Source organism: Cupressus sempervirens, chromosome 11 (genome assembly GCF_028749045.1).
Source record: "Cupressus sempervirens isolate cs-2001-9-10 chromosome 11, ASM2874904v1, whole genome shotgun sequence".
Lineage (NCBI taxonomy): Eukaryota > Viridiplantae > Streptophyta > Pinopsida > Cupressales > Cupressaceae > Cupressus > Cupressus sempervirens.
In genome coordinates, this window is record NC_143128.1 from 102,123,569 (window position 1) to 102,142,832 (window position 19,264).

General features: G+C 33.5%; 2 protein-coding genes across 5 annotated transcripts; one reads left to right on the forward strand and one right to left on the reverse strand.

The window, feature by feature from the left end:
- The first annotated feature begins 5,341 nt into the window (after positions 1–5,341).
- Positions 5,342–14,141, forward strand: LOC149528411 (sucrose synthase 4-like). 2 transcript variants are annotated; one of them, XM_089811437.1, is made up of 18 exons: positions 5,342–5,528; positions 5,619–5,744; positions 6,218–6,350; positions 6,456–6,610; positions 7,554–7,746; positions 8,216–8,334; positions 8,561–8,777; positions 9,338–9,433; positions 9,617–9,790; positions 9,962–10,078; positions 10,196–10,362; positions 10,557–10,781; positions 11,029–11,350; positions 11,785–12,029; positions 12,333–12,471; positions 12,800–12,891; positions 13,654–13,680; positions 13,763–14,141. In XM_089811437.1, the coding sequence occupies exons 2-18, from the start codon at positions 5,650–5,652 to the stop codon at positions 13,842–13,844; spliced, it is 2,598 nt and encodes an 865-aa protein (XP_089667563.1). In that variant the 5' UTR covers positions 5,342–5,528; positions 5,619–5,649; the 3' UTR covers positions 13,845–14,141. The 2 variants fall into 2 exon arrangements, with proteins under 2 accessions (XP_089667563.1, XP_089667562.1); XM_089811436.1 differs by having other exon boundaries at positions 5,627–5,744.
- Positions 14,142–14,233: 92 nt separating this feature from the next.
- LOC149528412 (Tetratricopeptide repeat (TPR)-like superfamily protein) lies at positions 14,234–17,541 on the reverse strand. 3 transcript variants are annotated; one of them, XM_089811440.1, is made up of 3 exons: positions 17,161–17,541; positions 15,629–17,008; positions 14,234–14,827 (listed from the first exon to the last, which is right to left on the reverse strand). In XM_089811440.1, the coding sequence occupies exons 1-2, from the start codon at positions 17,203–17,205 to the stop codon at positions 15,734–15,736; spliced, it is 1,320 nt and encodes a 439-aa protein (XP_089667566.1). In that variant the 5' UTR covers positions 17,206–17,541; the 3' UTR covers positions 14,234–14,827; positions 15,629–15,733. The 3 variants fall into 3 exon arrangements, with proteins under 3 accessions (XP_089667566.1, XP_089667565.1, XP_089667564.1); XM_089811439.1 differs by having other exon boundaries at positions 15,629–17,504; XM_089811438.1 differs by having other exon boundaries at positions 14,342–14,827; positions 14,959–17,511.
- Positions 17,542–19,264: the final 1,723 nt, after the last annotated feature.

Here is a 19,264-nt window from a genome sequence, read left to right on the forward strand (position 1 = left end):
GTTAACCCTAACCTAGTCCAGGACTAGATTGGCCTCGACCTAGTCTATTTAGGACTAGGTCAACCTAGACCTAGGCTGCGGTGGTTTTGGGCCAAAAAGTCCTCGAGATTGCCAATTAATTAATTTTACTCCCTCGTCAACCTAATTTGTTTTCCTACTCGAAAATTAGTATAAAAGGAGGCTTGGGGACTTCATTTTCATATCTCATTCTCATCTCATTATCTCAAGACTTCCACAAGGCATCAAGTAAGGCAAGGCAAGGAGTTCAAGCATTCAACTATTCAAGCAAGCAAGTTTCTTCAAGCATTCAAGGATCATTTGTTAACATTTCCTCTTCAAGATCTAGCATATTATTGGCCATCAAGGGAGGTAATCTACATTAAAGCATTCATTATCTTCTTCATTGATGCACATTTACATGGATCCATAATTTGTTTATGGTAGACCCATTGCAATTGTGGAGATATTTTACATCCTTCATACCAAATTCAAGATCTAGAACATACATTATGATAAATCCTTACTGACAAGGGTTTCTACAAGAAAGGCAAATATTTACATTTATCTTGTTTACTTTACATTTATCATTTACCATTTATGGTTAATTCCTTAACCTAGGGTTTGACCAAGACAAGCCCTCCCCCAACAAAACCCCTAAAACCCTTCTTTTATGTCTTTATCTACCAGATATTAGTTGAAGCTTACAGATCTAGAACCTATTCTTTAGGAGCTTTCTGGGGAAGTATGTTGCAAGTCATTAGACTATGTCAACCTAAATGTAGGGCACCCTTCCAAGTTGAACTAGACCTTTAGTGCCCTTTTCCAAGGAGATTTCTATGGTTTTTTCCTTTCATCATTTAATTGCAAGATCCACATACATATATTTAAAAAATAGTTTAGGTTTGTGACTTTTAAAACTATGTATTTCAAGGTGAGTTTTTTATATTTTATTTCCTTTCATATCTTTACCTTAGGTTTATATCTTAATTGGATTGGTCGTACACACATAGCATCTAGATTTACTTTATTTAAGCAATTAGTTCAATTTTACATTCACATTATCTTATTAAGGGCCAAAAAGTACATTTCCTTGTATTGCATTCCCATTTATAATTCAAATTTAGTATAGGTGCCCTTCATCTTTTCGGTTCTAGCTAATCTAATTTGGATCATAAGTGGAATCATATTTGGAAATTCCCCTCTTTCCCTTTCATACACATTTGAATGGCTTAGGGGCCCAAAATTGTGGAGACCTACAATTGTATTAAAGTGTCTCGTCTTTCCCCCTAAATAGTTATATTTAAATATTGTAACTATTATTTTATGTCTATCTAATCTTGAAACAACACTCTATTGGCAAGGAAAACGATTCAAGAGGCTGAAAATTATGCAACACTTAAATGGAACCTTCAAGGAAAGCAAAAGACCTCATAGATACTCCAACTATGTTGCATTTGAGAGTGAAGTAATCAAATCACAACTGTCTAGTGTTGAGGAAGCTTTCAAAAATCAAGTTTGGAAAGATGGCATGATAGAAGAATATCAATATATTCTTAAGAACAATGTTTGGGACATTGTACCTAAACCAAAAGATAGATCAGTGATTTTATCTAAATGGCTCTTGAAAATCAATCATGCTATAGATGGCAGTATTGAAAAATATAAAGAAAGATTTGTTGCCAGACTTCTCTCAAAATGAGGGAATTGATTATGAAGAAACATTTTCTCCAGTTGCTAGATATACATCCACTGGGGTTGCTTGCTAATGTCACATCAAAAGAATGAAAGATTTACCAAATGGGTATAAATAATGTTTTTCTTACTAGCATAATAGAAGAGGAAGTACACCTAGAGCAACATGAAGGATTTGTGGCACATGGTAATGGTTCTTATGTTTGCAAAATAAAAAAAGGCTCTATATGGTCTTAAACAAGCTCCTCAAGCCTAGTATGAAAATATAGATCACTTCCTTTTAGGATTGAATTTCTCCAAGAATGATGCATATCTAAATCTATACTTCAAGGTAATTACTAGTGAAATGTTGATCCTCATTCTTTATGTTGATGACCTATTAATTATAGGAGAAGACCATCTCGTTACTAAATGTAAACAAGACCTAGCATCTAAATTTGACATAAAGGATTTGGGTCCTCTGCAATGTTTTCTTGGTTTAGAAGTATGGCCACAAGTTGATGGTATTAATCTAAAACAAGAAAAATAGACTATTGACATTCTAGAAAGGTTCAAAATGATGGATTGTAAAGTCGTGGCTATTCTCATGGAAACAAATTTACATAAGTTAAAAGAAGCTACAACAAACTCATAATTGGCAAATTCCACTCTCTGTTAACAAATGATTGGTTCCTTAATGTACTTGGTTAACACTAGACCAGATATTTGTTATGCAGTTTATGTACTTAGTCAATTCGTGTGTGAACCAAGAGAGTTACATCTACTTGTAGCAAAACACATTCTGAGGTACCTGCATGGTACAATTGGATATGGTTTAAAATATAATAATATATATTTAAATATGTGATTCAAATTGGCCTAAAGGTATAGTTGACCAAAAAAGTACTTTGGAATGTTGCTTCAACTAGGGTCACCTATTATCTCCTAGATTAGTAGGAAGCTATTTATAGTTGTACAAAGTTCCATAGAAGTTGAGTACATTGCAACATCTATGGGAGCACGAGAAGTCATTTGGTTAAGAAAACTTATGTAGGATTGTTTGGACAATTGTTAGATCTCACTATCATTCACTGTGACAACAAGAGTTGTATAAAGCTTTTAGTAAATCATGTGTTCTATGAAATATCAAAGCATGTATAAATTCCCTATCATTATGTTAGAGACGTGGCAAAGAGAAATGTTATCTAGTTGAGATATATTAGTACAGGTGAACAAACGACATACATTCTCACCAAGCCCCTCTCCAAAACAAAGGTCGAATACATTAGAGGTAAACTTGGTATGGTAGAAATGTAAATTCATCTGAGATTGAGTCTTAACAATAATAATTTGTTGTACTAATCTATTCTAAAGATGTTTTATTTGTAAACTCTCTTATTGCCACGTGTGTGACTCCATGGGCCCCTATGAACATCATTAAGAGGTGACAATCTTTCAATGATGAACACTTGTACTTCTGATTATTATTGTAAGCTGACAACTTTATAATGTTTGACCACACTATCACGATGGACTTAATAATCGTGGATATGTCAAGATAGTTAATATCTCTTAAGTAATAACAAATTATGATGGATATCATGAAACTTGATATCTATGGGTAGTCATAATATTACTAAGATAATCATCATGGATATTAGGCATCATGTGAATTGATGCATGTGCACATAATATAATGGATACAATGAGTATGGTGAATATCATTTGACTATATATTCATGGATATGCCATAACTTTTGACACCATAATAAGGTGATATCTTTATCTCACACAATAAATGGATCAATTGTGCTTAAATCATGGGTAGAAGTTCTCCCTAGCTAAGAGGGAGTGCTAGAGGATTGTAGCTTAGATTATATTACTCTAACCAATGAAATCAAATGCATAAGTAGCCTATTGGTCTTGGGCATTTGATTTATGTCCTTTCCATACACTGATATGATTATTTGCTATGATTATCATAATGCATGATCAATAATTAGTAAATTAATAATCACACACACACACACACTTGTGTGTGTGGGGGGGGGGGGGTGTCAAGGTTAATATAAAAATTATAAAGCATGTCATGTATCCATGTTAGTTATGATTATCACAACATACATTTCAATTTGTTAATGATTGTTGAAGACTTGTTATTAGGTGGATTAGTTATGAGAACATGTCTCCTAAACATCTTATATGTGTGAAGACCAATATCGGTATCTTGTAAGTACATAAATCAATCAATGCAAAATAAAGATATAGCAATGACTCACAATATATCTCAACAACACTGCATTATCTTAGTTTATGTTTGATTTATAGGAAATTATTACTATCATTATAATCTCATATTAATATCAATATTAAGATTATAGCAAATAGAAATCAAATCATATCAAATTGATATTCATCTACCTAATTTTGTGATCAAAAAAAGATATTAAACAAAGTATTGTTCGATCTACATTGATTAACATATACATCCACAAAATAATGATTAAAATTAAAAAAACCTTATAACACATAAAGTTGATCAAACTTTAACAATAAATACAAGTAAGATTAACAAAACCCACAACCTTCTTACAATATCGGATGAAAAATGAAAGAGGCACACAAATGCAAACCAAAACCAACCCCTCTTGCTTTCCAAACAAGATTTCAAAAAAAAAAACTCTCCATTTCATTCATTAGTTTACTTTTTCCTAAAATTAATTATTTTACATTTATAAAGCATTTAAACAAGAATTGTCTCTCACCTAAAGGAATACATCTTGAGAACACTTAGTTAAGACCATTTCATTTATAACCCGATTACCTCATCATTCTAGCATATGTTATTGACTCTAGCATATATTATATATTCTATCAGATATATTATATATTCTATCAGATAACAAGAATTTTCAAACCACCCCAGGTAGAAACTCTACCAACCAAGCGTATTTCTTTTGAGAAATACATCTATATCATCTTCTCCAAAAGAATTGTTTTGTAAATCAAAAAGGTTGATGGCAAATACCCTGATTTCAATTTGAGTCCCACCTACAATAAATATGAAAAGAAAAGATTTGGAAAACAATATTCAAGTTGACGGAAGGCATATTTAGCCATGCAAGCAAAGTTTATGCCAATATTATGCACATATATATTTTATCCAAAATACCTCCATAAATCAGCCAGAAAAGTTCTACAGCACATAAACCAATCTGAAGACAAGCTACATGCCGTTTTTGCACATCACGTTTTCATTTTCTCATATTTTAAGGGGACCCAAATCCAGCTATGAAATGGCTGTACATATAGCCTTAAGAAAGCATGTTTAGATTCTGTTATCCATTTTCTTCATTCTTTGACTCAAATGCTTTTTGCTATTGCTTGCAGCTTATTCAAATATGAACTGGGAAAGAATACATCTTTGTTGTCTTGACAATTATATTCTTTTCTCTGATAACATTCTTTGTGAAGAATATGGAAAACTGAGTCTCATTATTTTTCCTTTAAGGTTATTCAGGCAATCCTTTGCTTCATCAAAAATGTTTGGAAAATACTTTAAAACTAGAGAATATTCACTGCAACAGTTGGAGTTTGGATATGGACTTAAATCATGTTTCTTTTACACATAATTTTACTATAAAACCAAAGCGTTCCAAGAATTGCTTTCAAGCTTGCTGTTTCTTGGTACTTGCAATAGTTTGAAGTTAATACACCATTTTCAAATCTGTCCATATTTTAGGATTGATCAGCTGCATTCTCCTGATCTGGTTGAAGTTGGATCATCTATTCCTTCAAATTATATAATCATTCCTTGGCGAAAATTCAAGTTGTGTGGAACTCCTTGATACCATTTTGTAAGTTGTCGTGTATTGTTCTAGTGTGTGACCATCTGCTCTTTAAAAGATTGTAAGTTTGTTTTCAAGACTAATACAATCATCCTCAAGTTGGGCAGAACTTGTACGTTCTTCAAGAAAAATGGCCCTCTCCATACAACGGTCGGATAGTATAGCAGAAAGGCTGCCAGAAGCAGTGAGGCAAAATCGATATCAAGTTCGAAGGTGCTTTTCAAGGTAGTGTTCCATCCAACTCATATAGTTGTTCAAAACAGAGCTAATAGGCACAATTTCGGCAATTTGCAATTCACAGGCTTGCTTAATTAAGGATTGTTGGGTTGTACTTTCATTGGCATATTTATTGCAATCACACTTCTGTTATTGGTCATTCCCAAACATTAATATAATTTCTTGTATGCATTTGCTTTACTCATATTCCCGCATTAATTTAATTTCTCTCCTCCTTTTACTTGCAAACAGACGAGAAGCATATGTCTTTCTAATTAACAACATAAGAGAATTTTACACTTGACTATCATCAATATGCTGAATTATAATTTATAACATAGATGTTCCACAATAGCTTAGTGTTATACATCGAGGCAGTGGCTAAGATTGGTTAAGGCTGCACGGATGCATATACCAGAGGGAGTTAATGATAGAATTAGATGTAATTGAATTCTGAAAAGGGTCACAATGACGTGTTACAGGTATGCATCTCAAGGCAAAAGGATCATGCAGCCACAACAGTTATACAATGAATTTGCAGATTTCATAGAAGACCCTGCTGAAAGGAAGAAGATTCAACAAGGCACGCTTGGTCAGATGCTGCAGTCCACACAGGTATATTCAACCCAGCGCATATTTGGGTTTATTTTTTGGAATTTTCTGTCTGAATGTACATTGAAAAAAATATGTTGTCTCATTCCAAAAATCACTGATGTATAGGAAGCTGTTGTAGTTCCACCATTTATTGGCTTGGCTGTACGACAAAAACCTGGAATTTGGGAGTATGTCCGAGTAAAAGTTGATGATCTTTCAATAGAGCAGCTTACAGTGGCTGAGTACCTTCAACTAAAGGAATGCATTGTAGATGAAGAGTGGTAAGGAACTGAAATTATATGAAGTATTTAATAAACAGTGTCTACAATTGTGGTTGCATGCTTGAATGTTTATTTTGTTCTTCCAAAATCTACTTTTACATGTCGTGACCTGATGACAAAAATGAAAGCCACGGATCTTCTATCCTAAAGCCTCCATTGCCATGCAAATATGAGAAATGCCTACCTATTGAAGTATGGTTGTATAATTTAAATTTTTGTATGCCATAAGGAAAAATTAGAGAATAGACTCTTTTTGACAAAACAAGCAAGAGAGGGATTCATTTGAAAGGATGCGTATTAGTGTCAATATCAAACAACAAAGTTATTGAACATCTAAAAAGAAAACTTGAAGAGCATCATGAAACTCGTTAAAAAATCATAATGTTGATTTAAGAGTTCAGATACTTCTGCAGAAGCCGTGAAGACCTATTTGTATGGGCCTGTGATTGCTACAATGTAAGAATTCATATGTGGATGACTCTCTGCCACTCCTTGGAGGTCACGGATTCTCAAATTTGGTTGGAAATCCTCACTTTCTCAACACTAGTCTGCATCTAGGATGTCTGATTTACTCTAATAATTTCTTCACGAGTCATTGCTATTTCTATTTTGTCCATTTACACCCCCATCCACGAATTTTTCAAGCATAAACCAACACGAAGAACTACAATTAATTTACCCATCTAACTGTACCTGTACCTGTACCTGTACCCTGACATTTCAAATAGATTAAAAAATTAAAATATCAATAAAGGTCCAAGGTAATTGAGACTTGTCAAAAAAGTTTCAAACAGAAAATAGGATGGAGACAAATAAAAGAAAAAAGTATACCTGAAATTTTGTAGAAAGATTGAAAAATTTGATAGATACCATATATGATTGTTTGTCGCTGCTATTTCATCATTGTGCCTAATTTGTTGTGTTGAATGTGGTTGACCTGCAGGTCTAAGGACGATTATGCATTAGAACTGGACTTTGAACCTTTCAATGCATCCTTCCCTAGAATGACCAGGCCTTCTTCAATTGGAGATGGAATACATTTTTTAAGCAAGAATCTTTCATCTCGCCTCTATCATGATGGAGAAAGCATGCAGCCTTTGCTGGATTTCCTACAAATGTGTAAGCATGGGAGACAGGTAGAACAATTTGCAACTCCTCATTATGTTAATTTGATAAGGTAATCTTTAGAAGTCTGATGTGCAATTGCATACCATAACAGGGCCGTCCAATTTGAAATCATATTCTTAGGATTTGTATATTTGAATGGTTTTAAGATTACATTTTCAGGCTTTCTACCATCAGTCTCCTCATTAAACCAGTTAAGCTCTTTCATTTTAAACCTTAAGAATCGAGATAGGCAAACAAAAAAGTGCTACTTCCTCTATTGAAATATGAAGTTTTATTGCAAAGGTTTTTAAGTACTTGAGGTGCGCAAAAAAATCGTGCTACTACATATGTTAAAATATTAAGTTTCATTATGGTGGTATCGTAATTATTCAGCCTACTTATTCAAGGCCGGTAACTTTGCAGGTTCTTATATCCACATTGTACTGACGAATGACATTGGATGACCAATCTTTTTGATCCGTCTGTTTTTATTTGCAGAAATTCATGATAAAGGAGGAAATAAACAGCCTTTCTAAGCTTCAATCAACCTTAAGCACAGCAGAAGAAATATTATCCAGCCTTCCAAAGGATACATCATTTGAAGAGATTGATCGCAGGTATTTGACAAATTGATTCTTGAAGGTCATAATTCATGGCAGACTTTTGAAGAGACAATAAGGAAATTTATTCTTATAGCTAGTTAGATATTAAATACGAGTCTTTCTATGTTTCATGTACTCCCTAAGAGAACATCTACCCATAACACTATTCATCCAATTCATTCTAACAAAAATACTATGAGCATTCTCAGACTGGATCTTTTGCAATTTAACGAGTGCACAGGTTGCAAGCTATTGGACTGGAAAAAGGATGGGGAGGCAACAAAACCCATGCTCTGGATATGATACATTTACTCTTGGAGATCATACAGGCACCAGATCCAACTACTTTGGAGAAGTTTTTAGGAAAAATACCCACTGTATTCAATGTGGTAATATTCTCTCCACATGGCTACTTTGGGCAGGCAGATGTTTTGGGATTACCCGACACTGGTGGACAGGTACAAATTGTTTGTTAAGGCATAGTTTCAATTTTCCTTGAAAACATAGAAGATCTACTCACACTTTTCTGTTTATTTGTAAATCTTTCCTTCTAAATTATTTTTCCTCTTATACCAACTGGGCCAGTGATCTACTTGGTTGTATTAACACCTTCCTAATTGTATTCATTTATCAACATTTTGATATCCACATGTTTGTAGAAAGACATCTTCATCTGGATTTTGCACTCAAGAAAAACATTTATGCAAGGGTTTGATGGTCATTTTATTTTAAGAAGCACCATTAAACATTTTAACATGTAATGGAACCCTTGGAACTTCAATGCCTACGTATATGTTCTTACACCAACGCAGACGTTAAATCATATTGACTAGGATCTTAAAAAGATAACTAATGCAAAATGCATTTAGGACTTCAATGTCATATTAAAGCAATATCTCCTGCTTTATAGCAGTTATAGAATTTCAACAAATTACTTTTCTTCTTATTTATTCTTCTTATTTACCAAGTAATACCATGTAATAAAATGTCTGCACTAAGACATTGCTATGAAAGACAGGTTGTGTATATATTGGATCAAGTTAAGGCATTGGAGGAGGAAATGCTGCTCAGAGTACAGCAGCAAGGATTGGATATTACACCTCAAATCCTCGTGGTAAGGAACTATCCTCTACTCTATCACATAGTCTCCTAGGAATATAGATTATCAGTGGCTAGTTCATTTTTTATATAAAGCAGAATAAGTATAACTATTGAAATACCATTTTTCTGAATCCCAAAGAGGTCACTTTTTCATTGCATCAGTTTGTATCCCTTTCATAACTTACTTTTTTATTAGGTAACACGGCTTATTCCTGAGGCACAAGGTACTAAATGCAACCAAAGAATCGAGAAGATAATTAATACACAACATTCACAGATACTGCGAGTACCATTTAGAACAGGAAAAGGGGTTCTGCGTCGTTGGGTTTCTCGATTTGATGTCTGGCCCTACCTTGAAAAGTTTGCAGAGGTGATATTTTTATAGTTCATCAATCATTGAAGACTAAATGTGCATGTGACTTCGCTATTAACAACCCACCATTGACATTTTTACCTTATGTCCATAGTCTTCCATTTCTTCTATATTATACATCAATCATTTTGAATTTGTTGTGCATATTTTGCTCGTTTCGGCATTCAGGATGCATCACAGGAAATAACTGCCGAATTGCAAGGAAAGCCAGACCTTATAATTGGAAACTACAGTGATGGAAATCTTGTGGCTTCTTTGGTTGCAAAGAAACTGGGGGTCATTCAGGTGGGTTATCTCTGACAAGCCTGCTAGATTTCATGGTGATGACAATTACTTTCTATCCTTCCAAATATGATCATCAAAGCCAATAAATCTTTACTGTTTCATTATTTTGTGATCCAGTGCAACATTGCACATGCGTTGGAGAAGACCAAATATGCAGATTCAGATATATACTGGAAAAAATATGATGAGAAGTACCATTTCTCATGTCAATTCACAGCAGACATTCTTGCAATGAATCAAGCTGATTTTATTATTACTAGCACATATCAGGAAATCGCAGGAAGGTCGTACATATATTCTACCACTATCATATAGGATGCACTCTTTTCATAAAATTAATTAAGTTTGAAACACAGAATAGTTCCTAAACCGTGATACAGTTCAAGGTTACTGTAATTTGGATACATGAATTTGGGATTGAATCTATTCACAGTTTAAGTGACTAAATACTGGATCACCGTTTTTGTGGTTGATGCAGTAACGATACTGTTGGCCAATATGAAAGCCATGCAGCTTTTACACTTCCTGGGGAATACAGGGTGGTTTCTGGCATTGATGTTTTCAGTCCCAAGTTCAACATTGTATCACCTGGAGCAGATATGAGCATCTACTTCCCTTACACTGAGAAGCAACGTCGACTTACTTCTTTTCACCAGTCGATTGAAGATCTGTTGTTCAGTCCTGACCAAACTGCTGAACACATGTGATGCATCCTCAATTGAAATGCTACAAAACCTCAGAAGTTTAGAATAATTGTTCTTTTAAAAATATAGAAAAATAAATATAAGTATTATTTTCTTATAATTTGTCTGATGCAGTACTTTTAGGTGATTTTTCTATTTTCTGGTCAGCAATATTTCATTAAGTTTAATTACTACTCAAACTTGGTTTTGAAAAAACCGGACAGAATTGGCCCCAAAAGGTAACATTTCGTTTTTTTATGTGAACAGAGGTTTTCTCAGTGACAGGAAGAAACCCATCATCTTTTCCATGGCTAGGCTGGACCGAGTGAAGAACATGACAGGGCTGGTAGAATGGTTTGGAAAGAACAAACGGTTGAGGAATCTGGTAAATCTTGCTGTGGTTGCTGGCTTCATTAATGCCGCTCAATCGAAGGACAGGGAAGAAATAGCAGAAATTGAAAAAATGCACGAACTTATTGACAAGTATGATTTGAAGGGTGACTTTAGATGGATATGTGCTCAGAAAGACAGAGTACGGAATGGAGAACTGTATCGCTATATTGCTGACACAAAAGGGGCTTTTATACAGGTCTCTCTTTTGAGATTTCTCAGATTTAATCATTTTTATAAAGGACTAATTTTGACACCCCTACTGATAGATCTTAGCCTAATATCTTCAAAAATTGTTCGAAGTGTTGCAACAATATTTTTAATGATTAAATGACACTTTATGGTACTTATTAAGATTTATTATTATGGTGTGTTCCTATTCAATTTTTAGCTTTCTTAAAATTGGAATCAGCATTGTAAGGGTTTTGCCTATAGCCTAGATGTCAGCTAATTTCTGCTAGCAATATTATGTCCAAAGTGGCAAAACCAGACCATAAAAAAAATGTTTTAAGAGAGCTATGATTTTCTAGGTTAAGAGTACTAATAGAATTTGCTAAAATTAGTCCCAAATAAATAGTGAGTTTAGTCGTGACGAGACTACTAATACAATTGATTGCTGTGATTGCATTACAGCCCGCTCTTTATGAAGCCTTTGGTCTTACTGTCATTGAGGCCATGACGTGTGGCCTTCCAACATTCGCTACATCAAAAGGAGGTCCAGCTGAGATCATTATTGATGGTGTTTCCGGATTTCACATTGATCCCAATAATGGTGATGAAAATAGTAACAAGATTGCTGTCTTCTTTGAGAGATGCAAACAAGAGAAAAATTATTGGAGCAATGTATCAGATGCAGGGCTCCAACGCATATATGAAAGGTAATAGACATTGGTTCAGTAGCAACTGACATTCAGTTTCATAATACTTTTAATTGAATCGCAGACATTGATAATGGTCAATTGAACTAAACATAAACATGGGTTTCGTGATTTAGACATTTCTCTCTAGTATAACAGATACTATTTGTTTATTTTATGTATAAACTTCTCCCGTTATTTATTCTTTTATTGATGACACTTTGCATTGGAGATACTGTTGTACTGTACATTATCAACAGTACTATAGCAATTTGGTAAGTACTAATACAGAGTATCCCTATACTTTTCATGACCATTTTGCAGCTACACCTGGCAAATTTATGCACAGAAGTTGGTAAATTTGGCTGCTGTGTACAATTTCTGGAAATACATGTCAAAGCGTGAACGATGCCAGACTCAGCGCTATATGGAATTGTTTTACGTACTCAAGTTCAGAAAATTAGTAAGTGATATCATAATGAAGTGCACATATTATATCTATTTACTTGATTAGTTGCATTGTTCTGTAGATCAATACATGGTTTTACGTTTTGCTCTACATGTGTAGAATTGTCATTCAAATGGCATCAGAATACTTCTGTTACTAGACTACATATGAATTAATTTTAAAAAATTTCGCAAAGATGAGTCAGATGACATATTGGTGTTTGAGATCAATGATTGATTTTCAACTTAAATATTTGTCCTGAACAAGCAAATATCAAAATTCATCTATTTTCTGGATAACATATGCAGAGTGTAATGTTCTTTAACTCTGTTCTTGTATACAGGTTAAAAATGTTCCTATATATACAGAGGAACCGCAAACCCAAAAACCAGTGGAAGCAAAAAAACCCACACAAGAAGACTACAAATCTAAAAGGTTTGAATTTGTTTTTTATTTTTATTTTGAAAGAAGCAATATCTGTGACGTATTTAAGCCTTTCCAGTAATGTTTGTTTGTATTATTGGAGAGTATTACCAAATTGTTTGAAATTTTGAATAATTTAGGATGTGAAGCCCCCTTAAGTAGCTTTTGAAAAGCACTAAGAAAAAGCAAGTCCGGGTGCGTTGGTAAAAATGAATGGAACAATATTCTTCAAACTAACTCAAAGTCACTTCACTGCACCATCCTTATTTCAAAGAAGATGTCATGATCCACTGAGCTAACGGTCCTGCTTCATATCAAAACTGAGATTTCTTCTTAGTATCTAAAATTGATTTCTTCAAAGTTATGAATCTATATAGATTATGTTGATCAGTTAAACTACATGAAAGAGACCCGTTATTTCATGTGAAGAAACTTTGATAAGATATACAAACACCAATGACATCTTTCCAACGAATATACTATGACTCCATTTAAATGCAGCAACTAAAATTGATTATAGATAAATTCATTAACTGCTTTTTCTGTTTTTGAATGCCTATTTAGCACTAATTTTAATAGATAGGCCATGAATACAGTCAAGGTTTTGGATTTTTTTTGCATAGTATCAGAGATACAGGTAACCAATGATTTGCAATTAGGATATTGCTTATACTAGCAACATTTTATGTATGAAAATTTTCAATTGAAATATTTGTGTTCATATATTACCAGTGCTAATTCTTGGTATTTGTTTTTCAATGTGACATGCATTAGTCCTGGTGGCCAATCACGAATTAAGAGGTAACCACCTAACTACAAAAAACATAATACAAGAAAGATGTTCTTATAAAAGGGACTGACGATTTCTTTTGGTATATAACAGGGTCCTGACAAAATACTTCTGTTCAAATGGAACACCAAAAGAAACCGAGGATTCATCTTATAAGGAGGAAAAACATCCTTGATCATATGGCATCTGTGCCAATACATTATGTCTAAAGTTTTACCTTAAAAAGTTGGGTTTAGGTTACTTTTCTTGATAAACATTGTAAAATAGTATCGGGTGTGTAAGCTTTCTCTATTATGGCGTTAAGTGTAGCCTAAGAGGGTTTGAAACACAAAGATTATCTCACATATGATATATTTATCATCATAAGGCACATGCAAAGTGCATATTGTTATCTATTTTTTCAACATGATAGCCAAAACTTGAATTGTATTTCATTTTTTATTTTTTTAATAAATAAATAAGTTTTTGTTAACATTTGATATTGATTTTTTTATTAATCTAGTTTCCATTTTCAGTGGTCATTTTCTGTTGGAAGAAAACTGATTTTTATTTCAAAGCCACCACTTCCAGAAAAAATATAAATGCTTATTTCTTATGATAATTATAAGAAAACAAATTCACCTTTGTACGAAAACCTGCTGAAACCCACCCTTCAACATCCTTAACTTCCTATCCTTTTCAAATTTCATGTTATTTTTTATTCTGAAGTGCAATATGAGGAGGTTTAAAAGAAGACATTTGAGATCTTGTTGTTGTAGGATGAGTAAATTAACCTTGATTGAGGCAACTTTCCTCATGTACAGAACTATACCATATCTCTAAGTTCACGCAGCTCCATCTACAACTCTCAAATTGTGCTATTGTGAAGGCCAATAATCAGGTAATCGTCATCATTCTTTCAAAGCTGCAAGGATCCTTTTCGATTTTTATCTATTACTTCTGCTATCAGCCAAAGATGCATTTGGTGCAATTATGTACGGTCTCCTTTTGATAATCTCAGTAAGCAAATAATCCCTTGGAAAGATAAATCGTTGTCATTGACAGCTGTGAACCCATGATAAATCATTGCCATTGACAGTCATGGACCCATGAACAAAACTTGGATCCAAAGTCAAGCAAAGCTTCCAACTTGACCCCAAAGCAGACGGAAGATCCAACCTATAGAAAGACAATGCATAATTAATATTTTCTTATAGTGCATTTTAAACATTCAATAGAGCTCCCGAGGCCTCAACAAGTTTCCATACATAAGAAACAGTGTGTGAGAAACAAAAACTCCTAAAAGATACCTTCAGTAGCATTGCTCTAAATATCTGCTCGTCCAGTTGTATAAGTCCAAATCATTGAACTAGGCGACAGGTGGTAATTCTAATTTGAGAGGAGAAAGTAAAGACCAACAGAACTCTCCTATGCAAGGGCTCTTTATGAGATCAATACCTTATCAATATGGCAATCAAGAAAGAAAGGACTACAGTGAGCTTATTATCTTATCAATGAGACAGACCAGAAAGAATTATTCGAGTAATGTTCCTCAACATGGGAGACAAAATCTCATGTGAATAAAAGCCATAATTGTCTCCCACAATTAGAAATGCTTTGTAGAATATGACATATACCAACAGAGTTTCCAATGCATTGTATGTCAGAGTACCCAACTGCTTCAACACCTGACCTATCATGTTTCAAATATACCCAACATCAAGTATTAAATGAAACCTGTAGCCCATGGAATGGAAACCTAGTCCATAATGTTCCAAAAACTGTATTTTAGACACCTAAAGAGGGTTAAGCACTGGCTTGTACACCACCTTCAAATTTTAAAATTATGCGGCTATGCCAACAACTTCTAAAACAAGAATTGCAGTGGTTTAGACTCTCAAGCTTACAAGAAATAGTTTCCGTTCAACGATATAGCTGTGAGTGCAAAGGAAATAACATAATATCACTGGGTCTAATTACCTCGGTTGGCAATTACACTAACTCTTGTAGGGACCCACCATTGCTCCTCCCACGAATTCACAATTTCACTGACAATGAAATACCAGAAACTATATCAAGCTCACTTCAGTTGTAAAGATCACTGACGAATTTGATAGGGGCAGGCATATCTCGAGCCAATACACTCTTCAAGTAATCTTTGTAAATCTGATGAGCCCCATCTAATTTATTGCCACTAGTTAACCCATCAACTAGATATCTATATGTGAGCTCATCTGGAGTGACACCCTCCTGCAACATTTGATGAAAAAGCCTCTCAGCCTCCTCAACCTCCCCCACCTTTGAAAACTTTACGATGAGAATATTATAAGTTTGAGCATTTGGCTGGCAACCTTCCCTAAACATTTCATCCCAAAGCCTTCTAACTGGACGCAACAGATCAGCTTTGCAGCAAGCATCCATCAAAGTATTATAGCTTTCAACATTAGGATAGAGTTCATTAGTCTTCATTATTTCCAAAAGCTTGTAAGCTTCCCTTACTTTCCCACTCTTACAGAGTGAAAAAAGCATAAAATTGTAAGTAGCAATCTCTTTAACTAATCCCTTTCGTGCAAAGTCTTCAAACAACTGCCAAATCTCATCCACTTTCCTACTATTGCAAAGACCCTGAACCAAATTGCAAAGAGTAAGGCTATTAGGAATATGGCCAGTAGCTACCATTGCCTGAAGAAGTTCCAATGCAGCATCTGCATCAATGCTGGAAAGTGACCCAATAAGGACATTAAAAACATCTTCCTCCAAAGGAAAGTTTGCTCTTCTAATCAACCCTGCTATATCGTGGGCCTCCTTAATCCTTTTCTCGGCAACAAGTTCAAATATAAACTCTCTGTATTCATGTGCATGAGGAGCTACACTCAGCTTCCTCTTCTGCTTCAACACTCTCTGTGACTCATCAAACCTATGCAAATCCCTAAAAGCTTCAACTACAATTTGATACGCAATGAAATCAGGCTTACAGTCTATAGCCCTCAATTCCTCTAACGCCCACCAAGCTTCATCAATCCTAGAACCCTGGCAGAGCCCATGGATCACCAATGTAGCAATAATTGAACCCCTAAAACATGGAAAATTGATTCCTTTAGCACTGCCTATGATTTCCAGTGCCATCTTAAGGTCTGCTGACCTACAAAATCTCCCAATGAAGATCCCAAACCCAACTGCACTGACCATTACACCCTCAGACTTCATTTCAGAATACAAATCTTGAGCTAAATCAACATGACCATCTGAAGCAAAGCTCCCCAACAAAGAATTACAAAGACCCGCGTCCAGTCTATGCCCCAAACTCTTCATTTCTTTGTATGCCCTATATGCATCTAAACTCTTATTGGCCTGTTGTATCTGGGTTTTGACAATTGCAGTACAAACAGATGGTGTCAACTCTACCTTCTGTAATTTCAATTGTTTTACAACTTTTTCTATTGTTCTGAATTGCTTTGCATTTCTAAGGGATTGAATTAGAGCTTCATAAGAAGCAGAGTTGTGAGAATAACCTGGTTGTTGAGCAGCCCAGTTGAAGAAGCCAAGGGCCAGAGCATGGTGGTGTTGGAGGCCTGGAATGATGACTTGTGCTACCAGAGACGGATGGAGAAGGCTTCTGCAGCCCAGCCTGTGGAGGGCCTGTTCTAACAAGGAGTTCCATCTGCCATTGCTGGATTTGATCAGCGTTTTGCATATTGTATCTGCAGTTATGTTGGGTTTCATTGCTTGGCATCAAAATCTGCTCAGGGTTTTAAACTGAGATTCACAAGTTCAAACCTGAAAAAGACGAACCCTTAAGCTTCAACTCCATACAAATTTTTCCTTTTCGAGGAAAAAGTAGAAAGCGTCGTCGGTCCATATTAGTGAGTGGATTTGTGTTCCTGCTTTTGGCAGGGAAATTAAAGGAATCACTAAGTTATATATTAGTTCTATAATCTAAAATTTTTATTGATATACTAATGTTTGCAAAAAGTTTATTAATTTGCATTTTTTTTTTTTTGGAATTGAAAAATACAATTTTTTAAGAACTTTATTGGCTCATGATAAAAAAGGGCAATGAAAAAATTCAATTTTCTTCAACAAAAATAATATAATTATTTTTTTTAAATAATCATTTTTCTAACACTTCCATTAATGAATGCATTAAATTCAATTTTATCTTTTCCGATAAACTTTTTAAAAAATAAAAATAAAAAAGGGCAATGAAAAAATTCAATTTTCTTCAACAAAAATATAACTATTTTTCCCAACACCAATTTTATCTTTTCTTGTGACAAGTGGATAAACTTTTTTTTAAATAATCATTTTTCTAACACTTCCATTAATGAATGCATTAAATTCAATTTTATCTTTTCCGATAAACTTTAAAAAAAAAAAAATCAATTTAAATTGATGTTCATTTTTGTAATTTGTAAAATGTTATTTAAATATAAATATTTTAATCAAATATAGACATTTTAACTCTTTTAAATTGTCATTTTTCAAAAATTATTTTTTATATAGTTTAATTTCATATTTGTTTTAATTTTAATTTCTATATAAGTTTAAATTAGAATTTAATTATTTTTATTTTTACATATCTAAACCAATGCTTTTAATAGATTTCTTTTTTTTTTTTTTTTTATATATATAATTTTATTAGATTATACATTTATTTAACATATATAATTTTTATTATATTGATATTTTAATTTATACTTTAAAATACATAATATTAATTTTGTATCAATTTTAATAAAGTTCAAATTGTTTAGCTTGGTATATTATCAACTTTATTTATTATAAGTGTGTTTGAATTTTTTAAGGCATAAATGTTATTTTTAAATTAATTTATATTTATTTATTTTAATTTAGCATGATACTATAATGTTTATTTATATATTCTTTTACTATTTTAATTAATATATATCATTGCAGTTATATAATTTAATAATATACTAACTATACTCTATAATTTAATTTAGTTTAGCACTATAATCTTATAGTTTTCATTACTATTTATTTGTTATCTTATTAAATTAAATACATTGTATTTTAACCAAAACCTATTTCAATCAACCATAAAATCATGAAGGCAGGAACTTTGGTGCATGCGCCCCTTGTTAAACTAGTACTTACATCCAAAGGAACTGCAAGGGGTACGCCCACGAGAATAGAGGGTGATGTCTAAATATTAAACTAAAATGCATTTCTTATCGAGGAGGCTTTAAAAAAAATAAAAATTGTTTCATTTCTTATCAAGGAGGACACATTTTTTTTAAAACAGTTTCTAATTTCTACATTTTAGTTTCAGTTTTAGCCAATATCCCAATAGAGTGTGAGTAACTATAAGTTCCATGTATATAATTATATGTGCTAATATTTGTCATTTTTTAATATTTGTTCATAACATTTGGGAAACCATTTAATGACATGCCCCTATAGTAGAATTTTGTTGAAGTGTACTATTTGATGGGTATTCTTTAAGAGTCATTTTGGTTTCAATGTGGGCTATTGTAATTATTGAACTTGATAACCATGTAGAGAGGTAATTCTAGTGGTTTAGTGCTAATTGTGTACACAATATGTAGTACTTGACCAAGAGATCCATTGACAAGTCATGTTTGGTTCCCCAAG